The 10,655-nt window shown below is 46.2% G+C and overlaps 1 protein-coding gene and 1 pseudogene across 1 annotated transcript; one reads left to right on the top strand and one right to left on the bottom strand.

Moving 5' to 3' along the window:
• Nucleotides 1-565: 565 nt before the first annotated feature.
• Nucleotides 566-3,940, bottom strand: LOC128110584 (40S ribosomal protein S3a-like; annotated as a pseudogene).
• A 2,869-nt stretch (nt 3,941-6,809) lies between these two features.
• Arf6 (ADP ribosylation factor 6) lies at nt 6,810-10,303 on the top strand. Its single transcript, XM_052739682.1, has one exon. The coding sequence runs from the start codon at nt 7,094-7,096 to the stop codon at nt 7,619-7,621; it is 528 nt and encodes a 175-aa protein (XP_052595642.1). The 5' UTR covers nt 6,810-7,093; the 3' UTR covers nt 7,622-10,303.
• Nucleotides 10,304-10,655: the final 352 nt, after the last annotated feature.

The raw sequence follows: 10,655 nt of genomic DNA, 5'->3' as shown, positions 1-10,655 counted from the left end.
CTGAGTGCTGGGAATAAAGGCATGTGCCACCACTGCCTGGCTCATTTATTGATCTGAAGAACTTGCTCACCTTTTCTATGCTTCAGCTTCTTCAAGTTTGTTGAGAAGAAGACAGACTGCTTGATTCATGGAAGAGTTTTTTTTTCCTCTGACAGGAATAGAGAAATTGATAATCAATCATGAGTAAATCATCCAGGTAAGCCAAGAAGAGCTAGGCAGTCATTTAAGGATATAATTAGGTGGACTCAATGTCATGCCTCTAATCTCAGCACTTGGGAGGTAGAATCAGGAGGATAAGGGGTTCAAAGTCAAGATAGGTTACAAGAGACCCTGCCTCAAAAAAACAAAACAAAACAAAACAATCCATTAAAGTTACCAAAGAACTCTTGTACATGAAAATGATTTTCTTTCTTTCTTTGTTCACAAATAGGACTTTTTATTTGTTCCTATTAAAAGTCTGGATTTTAAACAGATTCTTGGACTAGTGGTTCATGTCCGTCAGCTCATTCAATTTTTTTTTTTTTTTTTTTTTTTTGGTTTTTTTTTGAGACAGAGTTTCTTTGTATAGCTTTGGAGCCTTATCCTGGAACTCACTCTGTAGACCAGGCTGGCCTCGAACTCACAGAGCTCCATCTGCCTCTGCCTCTGCCTTCCGAATGCTGGGATTAAAGGCGTGCACCACCACCGCCCCCAGCTCGTTCAATTTTAACACCTGTCTTGTCTGTCACTAGCAGTTTTTGCAGAACCTTCACCATGGAGCTCCACGAATTCTCTCCGTTCAAACTTGGATTTCTTCAGCACTTTTACTTTCCTAACAAAGACACTGTGAAATGGATAAATGGAAGAGCAAGCCTTTTCTATGTCTTTCCCAGTGTTGTCGAGAAACAATTTATTTTTAAAAAAATTTTCTGGGGGTGGTGGTGAACGCTGAAAGGTCAGAGAAACAGAACAGGCCACAGCTACCTCACCTTGTGAATTCCTCAGCTGATCCTGTTTGCTCAGACTGGAAGCCTCTGAGTCCTCATCCAGAATGAATCTCAGCTGAACTGCTGCTCAAAAACCTAAAAGCCTAACCAGGCTCAGGTTCTTACGCCTTATATAGCTTTCTGCTTCCTGCCATCACTTCCTGGGATTAAAGGCGTGGGTCACCATGCCCCGCTGTGGAAACAATTTATTAACCACTTCCTTCAAGTCATTTGTCTGCACTTCTCAGGTCATGAGCTCCATCATCATCTCCCGGATCTGCTGGACCTGCTGATGCACACAGGACTTCTGTGTGTCTGGTTGTTTCAGGTTTTAGTGAAACCAGCATAAAACAGATGAAGCAAATAACCATCAGTTGCCTTGACATCAGCATGACTTTCAATCATGTTCTGCCTCTTTTTGACCATGGAACACATTTTGTCCAAGGTAAGAGCCATGCCCTGGAAGCTAGTCAGATGGTTTTTGCCCTGAATATCTTCAGTAATTACCTGAAATTTTCTAAATGCCACTTTGCCATTCCGTAGATCAGCAAAACTCACTTTACAGCCGTGAGATGCAGTTTTGGTTCCCTGAGTCCTGGTGACTACTGATTTTCCAGTGTTTCTAACAATGAACGGGACTGGAGCTTTCCCATCATGCCGACCTGTCTTAGGAAATGCGTCAGCCACTCTCTTCTCGCTGCCTTTCGTCAGGCATCTGTTCGTGCTGACTGCCATGGTACTGCCCAGAGAGCCAAAGGACAGAAGTACCTTGTACAATGTTGAGTCTCAATTTTTACTGGTTTTGTTCATTAAAAAGCCTCTTCAGTTGGGTGTATCATAATCCTCTTGTACTAAGGCAGAGGATGGCAATTCAACACCACCTTCTGCCTTGGTCTCCCCAGTGCTGGGACTATAGGCATCTAGTCTCCAAGTTTTCTTTAGTTTGTTTTGGTTCTTTAGTTTATATTTAATTTGTTTCTGTTCAAAATATTAATAAAACGGTACCCGTAGAGAAATTGTGGGAGCCCGTTCTTGGGTTCCTCGTGGCTTTACCTAGCAAGTCCGCATAGAGGATGATTAGGACCACGGGCCTAAGTGCAGGTGTCTGGGATGGTCTGCACTTGGCTGTGCTGGGGAGGAGGTCTTTTGCTCCACCCCTTGGTGTCTCTATAAAAACCCTGGGGCAGAGACAGTCGGGGGCCGTTGGAATAGGTTCCAGGCCCTCTCGAGGCTATCCTTTATTTTCTGTTTATCTCCGTGATATTCTCCGCAATAAATCCTTCTATCTAATATTTCCTGCTGCTCGCACTCAAGAAAACTCTGGGGAATTGTGGGGGTGGTGGGTAAACGCCCCACAAGAAATATAATATTTTGTTTCATAAACATAAATGTTATTGGGAGGAGGAGGTAGAAAGGTTGCTATAAGTTCAAGGCCAGCCTGGACAACTATGGAGATTCTATAGCTCAGTGTAGACTGCTAGCCTACCATGTTCTACCACGGTTCAGGGCCCAGGATTCAATCCCCAGTCCTGCAAGAATAAAAATCGGTAACAACAGTAACAAAACACATATACACAAATGCTAGTTTGTTCATAAACGATTTAACTGAATGGGAATGTTCTTTTCAAAATTGAAATGTGTTTGATTTTTTTTTTTTCCTGAGACAGAGTCTCACTATATAGACCTGGCGGAACTCTGTAAACCAAGCTGGCCTTGAAGTCATATAAACCTACCTGCTCTGTGTCTGTGTGTGATGAAAGGGATGCACCACCGTACTGAGTTTTCTCTATTGTTTTTGAGACACTGTTGCCTAGATTGGCTTTGACTTTGCAGTGATCCTCCTGCCTCACCCTCCCAAGTACTGGAATTACAAGTTTTAGCCACCACACCTGGCTTTAAGTTTTACTGAAAAAAAATTGTTTCCAATATTCCAGTCACAGAAGAACAAGTACCACTTCATCCCACTCTCGTAAATGTAGTGTAAAAAGTTGAATTCATAGACATGGAGAGTAGAATGGTCATGACCAGAAACTGGGGAGAGTAGGAGGGACTGGGGTGGGAAAGGCTGATCAAGTGACTATGTTGTAGTTAAGAACAAGAAGCCCTGCTGTGATGGTGTAAGATGGTGGCTGGTAAGACTCAGTTGCTGAAAATGCTGCATATCTTGGTACATAAGGAAATTCAATTGAAACAAGGCAGGAAGCATCCATCCTCCTTGCTGGCCAGCACTCAAAGTATGAGAGCTCTGTAGGGTGTTGGGGGAGAATTGTCCTCCACATCTTACTCAGCCGTGAATCCCTTGTGCAACAATACTGACTGGGCAGGCAAGAGGAGCCCACTGGTGCCACGGTGGCAATCCTGAGAGTCACCAACTGTCTGAGTGGAACGGATGCCTGCTGCACAGGAGGGAATTCGTGCCTGATACTGTAAACCTGGCCAAAAGGATACGGCTCGGGAGGTCATGGGCCCCAGTGCGGAAGCTACTGCTGGTGCTTTGTTAAACAGACCTGATGTACCTATCAGATTGCCTACCAGATAACTGTTTATGTCCATAGTGTAATGCTGCTGTCCGCTTTGGTCAGAGAAGCTTCTATCTGCAGTGACTGCAGTCTCATAATGACTGTGAGCACCAACCATCAACAGGACATCTATTTTACCTCCTCCAAGGCTATCCCAGAGAATATCACGGAAGAATCTAAGATCCTGGGAAGGAGAGGGAGAGGATGGGACAGACTTCCCGGTATGGCGTGGTATGGCTGATGGCACACTTGAACTCCCAGCAGTCATGATTACCGACATGAGATTGGGTCTGCTAATACCCTGTCTTGGAGGTAGGGAGGGGCTCATGTATCCCTCCCCTTCCAAATTTATAGGCAGTTAATGATTGAAAGGGGAAAGAGAGGCATGTTTTAAGGGTCATAGCCACTGGTGAGGTGTCCACATTCCTGTAAACAACCCTAATGAAACTGTCACAAAAAATTAAGAAAAAAAAAAAGGCAAGAAAGTAGAAGGGGGCCTAGCTGAAAAAAGGAAATCAGTGAAAGCGGGATTATGAGAAGGTAACCAAGGGTAAGTATGGTTGCAAAAATATTATGTACATATTTGAAAATGTCAAAATGAGACCGATTGTTATGTACCACTAATATGATAATAAAAAGTTCAGTTAAAAATTATTCCTCCGAAGGAATCAAGAAAATAAAATGTTTCATCTGTAGTATAGTTTAGTAGTTGACTAAACTGTTACTACTTGGAAGTGTTTTGATTATATTAAAACTTATCTTACCTTTATTTTTTTAAAAACAAGATGTCACTATGTAACCTTGGCTGTCCTGGAGCTTGCTATGTAGACCAGGCTGGCTCTGATATGCATCAGCTTGTGCCTCCCAAGTGCTGGGGTCAAGGGCATACACCACCTTAAATTTTTAAAAATTAACGTTTTATTTGGTGTGTGTGTGTGTGTCCCACTGTGTGCTAGTGGAGTTCAGAGGACAGCATGTTAGGAGTAAGGTCTCCTTACACCATGTGGATTTCAAGGATTGAATTCAAGTCAGGGGTGGTGGCAAGTGCTCTAACCACTGAGCCATCTCAACCAGCCCCCAAATTGACCTATTTTTAAAAAGTAGCATGATATACAAAGTTTAAAATTCTATCAGTGATTATGTTCTGGCCATTGTTAACTGTTTTATACTACAATTATTCTTTAATAATTTATTATTGGGCCTGGGGAGATGGCTCAGTGGATAAAAAGCTCTTGCTCTGTAAGCATAAGTACCAGAGTTCGAATCTTCAGTCAGCACCCAAGTAAAAACGCCTGGTGTGGTTTCAAGTATTGCTAGTTCCATACATTGGGTCACACCTGTAATCCTACCCCTACCCACTATCCTGGGAGATGGAGGCTGGAGAATAATTTCAAGATCATCCTGAGCTACACAGTGAATGTGAAGCCAGCCTGGGAATCCAGCCTGAAATAAACATTAAATATATTACTTGTCAAAGCCTAGGCCTAGGATGACCTAGAATTTATGACAATTCTTCAAATTCATCAGCTTCATCAGTTTTGGGATAGGTGTGAGCCACCATGTCTCAATGGTGGCTTCAAATTTTTTTAAATTACAAAATAAAAACAGTGTATTATCATACGCTGTTGTAGCAACTTTTTAACTTTGTTTTTCCACCTTGTGTTTACTTTTGCCCTTATTTGATATTTAAAGTTTCATCTTACTGTAACCTTAACTTTTTTTTTTTTTTTTTTTGGTTTTTTGAGACAGGGTTTCTTTGTGTAGCTTTGGCTGTTCTGGAACTCGCTCTGTAGACCAGGCTGGCCTGGAAATCACAGAGCTCCACCTGCCTCTGCCTCCTGAGAGCTGGGTGGGATAAGAGGCATGTGCCACCGCCGCCCAGCTCATGATTTTAACCTTTAACGCTATCCGTTTAATACAAAAAGGTTTCCTGGGCCAGCAAGATGGCTTAGCAGGTAAAGGTGCTGGCTGCCAAGCTTGATGTTTGATACCAAGGTCCTGCATGGTGGAAAGGAATCGACTCTGGCGAGTTGTCCTCTGACCTTTCTAACGCCCACATACGCGCGCACACACACACACAATGAAAAAGTATTTAAAAACAAAAGCAAAACCCAACTAGGTTTCCTTATTGTGCGTCGAGCCCAGAGGTCAACTTAAGGGAGTTGCTTTTCTCCTTTCACTCTATGGGTGCTGGGGATGGCGCGCGGGTGCTCACCCTGGGCGGCAGAGCCATCTCGCCCGCCCCGATCCTCTTTTCCTAAGAAATGTGGGTGGTTCTCACGCGACTTACGAAGGGGACGCGTTTAAACGCTCAAAAAGGAGGGCTCAGGAGCGAACCCACGACTAGGAAAAAGTGCGGGCTACTTTGAGACTGGCGGATCCTATGGCACCCCGACCTCCCACGTGTCTTCCAGGAAACTGGAGGAAGTCGGGAGGCGACGGGGTAAAAAAGGAGACCCAGGCGCTGGGAGTCTGGGAACAAGCCTGGCAAGCCTGGGTGGGGGCGCTGGTCTCGAGGGCCGACAAAGCCCACCCCGGGGCGGCTCTGCTCCCCCGGCCTGCGGGGGTGGGGGGGGGTGGGGAGGGCGGAGGAGAGAAAGCGGGGAGACCCTCGGGGAGCGACAGGTGGGCGCGCGCGGCCAGCCCCGCGCCCGCGGCTTCCGCGAGAGAGGCGCGCCTGCGCGAGCCCTGCGAGCCGCCGTAGCCCCGCCCCCGCGCCCCTCGCCCCGCCCCCCGCCCCGCCCCTCCCCCGCCCGCCGCCGGCGCGTGGCGCCCGTGACGTTAGGCGCGCGGGCCACTCTCCTTCCAGAGGTCGCGCTCTTCCCGAACGGGCGGCCCGAGCTGCGCACGCGCGGTCCGGGAGGGGAAGTGAGGCGGTTTCCTCGGCGCCTTTTCCGGCAGCGGCGGCGGCGGCGGCAGAGCTGGGAGGAGGAGGAGGTGGAGGAGGAGGTGGTGGTGGAGGCCGGAGGGAACCCGCGCTTTGGGGCGGCGGCTGGAGGTAACCTCACGGGCCGATCCCGCCAGGCGGGCCCGCGTCGGCCTCCGCGAACCCTCGGCGTCCCGGCGGTTAACTCCCTTCTCCCCTCTCTCTCTCTCTGTGTCCCTGCAGGCGGCAGCAGCAGCAAGCCCCGAGTTCCCGCGAGGATCCATGACCTGACGGGCCGCGGAGTCGCGCGCGCTCCTGGTCGGGTGGCCGGGGTCGGTCGGGGCCGAGTCCCCGGGCGCTCGCAGGGCCGAGGCGGGAAGGGGCCGCCGTTGACCGGCCGCGTGGCCGAGGCGGCGGCGGCGGTGCTGTCGGCGGCGCTCGAGCGGCGGCGGCGCCCGCGGGGGGGAAGGGCAGTTCCGGGCCGGCCGCGCCTCGCCTCGCCTCAGCAGGGCGGCGGCTCTCCCGGCGCAGACGCAGGGCCCGGGCGGCGGGCGATGCCCGAGTGAGCGCAGGCCGGGCCCCTGCCCCCTAAGCAGGCAGCTTCGCGCAGGCCGCTGGGCGTCCTCGCGGCGGGGCGGCTCCGTTTCGATCCCGGCGGCGGCGGCGGCGGCGGCGGCGGCGGTGGTGTAGGCAGAGGGGACCCGGGACACCTGAATGCCCCCGGCCCCGGCTCCTCCGACGCGATGGGGAAGGTGCTATCCAAGATCTTCGGGAACAAGGAAATGCGGATCCTCATGCTGGGCCTGGACGCAGCCGGCAAGACCACGATCCTGTACAAGTTGAAGCTGGGCCAGTCGGTGACCACCATTCCCACGGTGGGTTTCAACGTGGAGACGGTGACTTACAAAAACGTCAAGTTCAACGTGTGGGATGTGGGCGGCCAGGACAAGATCCGGCCGCTCTGGCGGCATTACTACACCGGGACCCAGGGTCTGATCTTCGTGGTGGACTGCGCCGACCGCGACCGCATCGACGAGGCCCGCCAGGAGCTGCACCGCATTATCAATGACCGGGAGATGAGGGACGCCATCATCCTCATCTTCGCCAACAAGCAGGACCTGCCCGATGCCATGAAACCCCATGAGATCCAGGAGAAACTGGGCCTGACCCGGATTCGGGACAGGAACTGGTATGTGCAGCCCTCCTGTGCCACCTCTGGGGACGGACTCTATGAGGGGCTCACATGGTTAACCTCTAACTACAAATCCTAATGGGCGTCCTCCACCCATCCCCCGGAAAGAGAGAAATCAAAGACCCATTCATAGGATTATCGCCACCATCATCAACCTCTTTCAATTGCCACTTTCTTTTTTGAATCTGAACTCTGGAGTTACAGTTCTACGGTTTAGTGGGGTTGGGGTTTTCTTTGTTTCCTTTTTTTTTTTTTTTTGGCTTTGCGTTAGGATGCTCTGATCTGATATTTGACACGAATACAGTGCTAGATGCTCTTGTGACTTCCAGCAAACGGGGTGGGGTAATAGCAGCTCTTGGTAAAATCCTTTATAATAATGGTTTGATTTTTCTATTTCGAGAGAATCTTTTTTTCCCATGTATGCTTTTTTCCTTTTTGCCCAGTTTCTTATCACTTGCTGTAGATGGCTTATTTTGCATTCATGCAGACTGTGTTGCAAGTCTGTTTCATCTAGTAAACTGAAAATGATTGCTTAATCAAACTGCCGTTTGTCTTTTATGTTTAAGGCCTTCCCCCCTTCCTTGTTAGTGCTTACTTTAGCAATTTCAAATGTGACCTTTTATATCCATGACCAGTATGGTTAACTTAGCCCACAGTGGCAAAGTAATGAGTAATACCAGTGTAATGTTCCAGTTGCACATCAGTGTGTTAAACAGGGAGTGTAAGAAATCCCTTGAAGTGTGAGCTATTAACGTGCGTGAGGAGGAGTAAAACTCAAGTTGCCCGCCCGTAGCTAACTTACGCTGCAGAAAACAGCTGTAACCTGTACAAGGCTGCAGATCTTTTACACTGCAAAGTTGGGGACTTTGCTATCTCCCTCTCTTCTTACCTTTAAAAATAGACTCTTTCCAGAAAATGGAGCAGTAATGGTGTACGCCACACACAGATGAAATATTTGTAGATATTTAAGTGACTTTCGGGCACAATTGGAATATGTTACCTTGTTTCAAATATCTTACGACCAGTAGCTTTAAAATTACTAAACATTTACTTTGTTCACTAATAAAACATTCAAAAAGTCAAGTTATATGCACCTTTTACCTAGCTGGAAAAAAAAATACACATTCCTGTTTTCACATTACAGCAACTGATTAAACTGAAGATATATGACTTTTTTTTTAATGAGTGATCTACATCTCCATGAATTAAAACACTGGAAAAGATGGTTTATTTAAAAGAAGGTATTTAGTTTTGCTTGATTGTAGGATTAACTCATGCAAATAGCTATCCTGTTGGTTCAGTCTACAGTATCTCCTTTAAGGAAGGAAATGTGCTGAATGAATGAAGCAGATTGGAGGGACGGTTAAAGGGGAGTAGGATGCAGAGGAAGAACCTACAGATGACAATGAATGTACATTTATTCTTTAAGGGTAAGCATTGTGCTCACTGGTGATACCCAGATCTTAACAAGATGAGCTGGTTAGGACCAGTTACTAGATTGAGACCACTATGGTAATACATTGAACCAAATGTTAATGTTGATTCAGAATTGTGAAGCAGCATCTGGTTCTTATGTAGCCTTAAGGATTAATGTAGTGATCCTCAAGGAATTAAACTTAGGGAATTTCAGAAATGTAGACTGCAAGGGCAGTATACAGGAAAAGGTGGAGTGGTTTTGCTTATGAGGGTGTCTGAAAATTAAAATCAAGCCGGATATCATGGTATAGTTGGACAGTATTGGTCCTTCATGTTTTGGCCATATTGTATAATGGAGCTTTTTACCAAAGATGTATGAGAAACAGAAGGCTATACAAAAATGAACTGTAAGTAAAGCTAACTTAAAGCAGATGAGAAAAGGTGCTATGTTGTAGGCTCCTATTGGTGCAGAGGGATTTTTGAATTCAAGATGCAACTCAAGCCTGAAGTTCTCATCTTCACATTCATAAAAATATCTCTAGAAATGAGGCTGATTCACATTTAAGAACATAGTTGCTTTTTAAAATTCCCAAAGCTCCAGCATAAATGTAATTCTTAGTGTTTTAAATGATTGCATTTTAAGGTACATAAATATGGTTATACGAATATCAATGCTATAGTAACATCCTGAAACAAAATAAGCACAAAGGTATAAATGCCTAAACTGGAGGAAACTTGAAACCCTCATGTTGATTCTTAAATGTAGTATTCTAACTTGTGACAGACAGATTGGTAGACAGCCATTTTTTTGTGTGTGTCTTAAAAATAACTGGGGGCATAGTTAAAATTTTATACAAGTGATTGCTATTACTGAATGTTGCAGGTGAGATGGGTTATTTTTAGTTTATTTGAAATGTCTGAAAAGGTGGGAGGGGGGAAGCTGAAATTTGAAAAACCCTAAACCTTTTGGAAAGAAACTGTAATTTTCACTTACATTTCTTTAAGAGTATATATAAAAGGTTTATAATTGATGTAGTTAAATTGAACCATAACATTGGTGATTATGAAGCAGGAAATTAGAGCCTGCAGAAAAAGTTATAATGGAAGAATTAAAAAAAATAAGGTCCTAAAGATTTTGTCTAATTGCATCAATTTCTGTACTTGTGTGAATTTATAAACTTGCAGTAAGTTTTGAATGAGGTTAATCTTGTCTAATATAAGTAAATGAGTCTGTAGACTGTGATCCCCCTCCCCCAGCTAACAAGTGCAGTCCTTGGAATTGTTCTTTATGGTTGTAGTGTTGCTAAGCACTGACATGCAGAAAATAAAGGAATTACACAGTGCAGTTTCTCACGTTACGTTACTTGGAGTAGATAAGTGGGATGTGCTGGTATCTTGGGCCATATTACTCTCCAGGGATATATGGTAAAAAGTGAATTTGAGACTCACCTGACTTTCATAAAAGATAAAAAAGAATTTTTTCCCCCTAAATAGTGGCTGTTTAAGGTGTTTCCTGTTTTAATTTCATCAAGCTGTGTTTTGTGACAACAGAGGGTGTAGGAACAATTGAAGGTATTTGTCTCCCCTCCCCTTGTGAAGACAGGGCTAGGGCTCCACCACATGCTGGCTGGATCCTTGCCCCTTTTGCTTTGGTTTTTATTTTGAGATAGGGACTTGCTTAGTTGCTCAGGTGGACT

This window comes from Peromyscus californicus, unplaced genomic scaffold (assembly GCF_007827085.1).
Source record: "Peromyscus californicus insignis strain IS unplaced genomic scaffold, ASM782708v3 Scaffold_15__1_contigs__length_86483966, whole genome shotgun sequence".
Taxonomy (NCBI): Eukaryota; Metazoa; Chordata; class Mammalia; order Rodentia; family Cricetidae; genus Peromyscus; species Peromyscus californicus.
The sequence above is the reverse complement of the archived record's forward strand: the minus strand, read 5'-3'. Positions and strand labels throughout refer to the sequence as shown.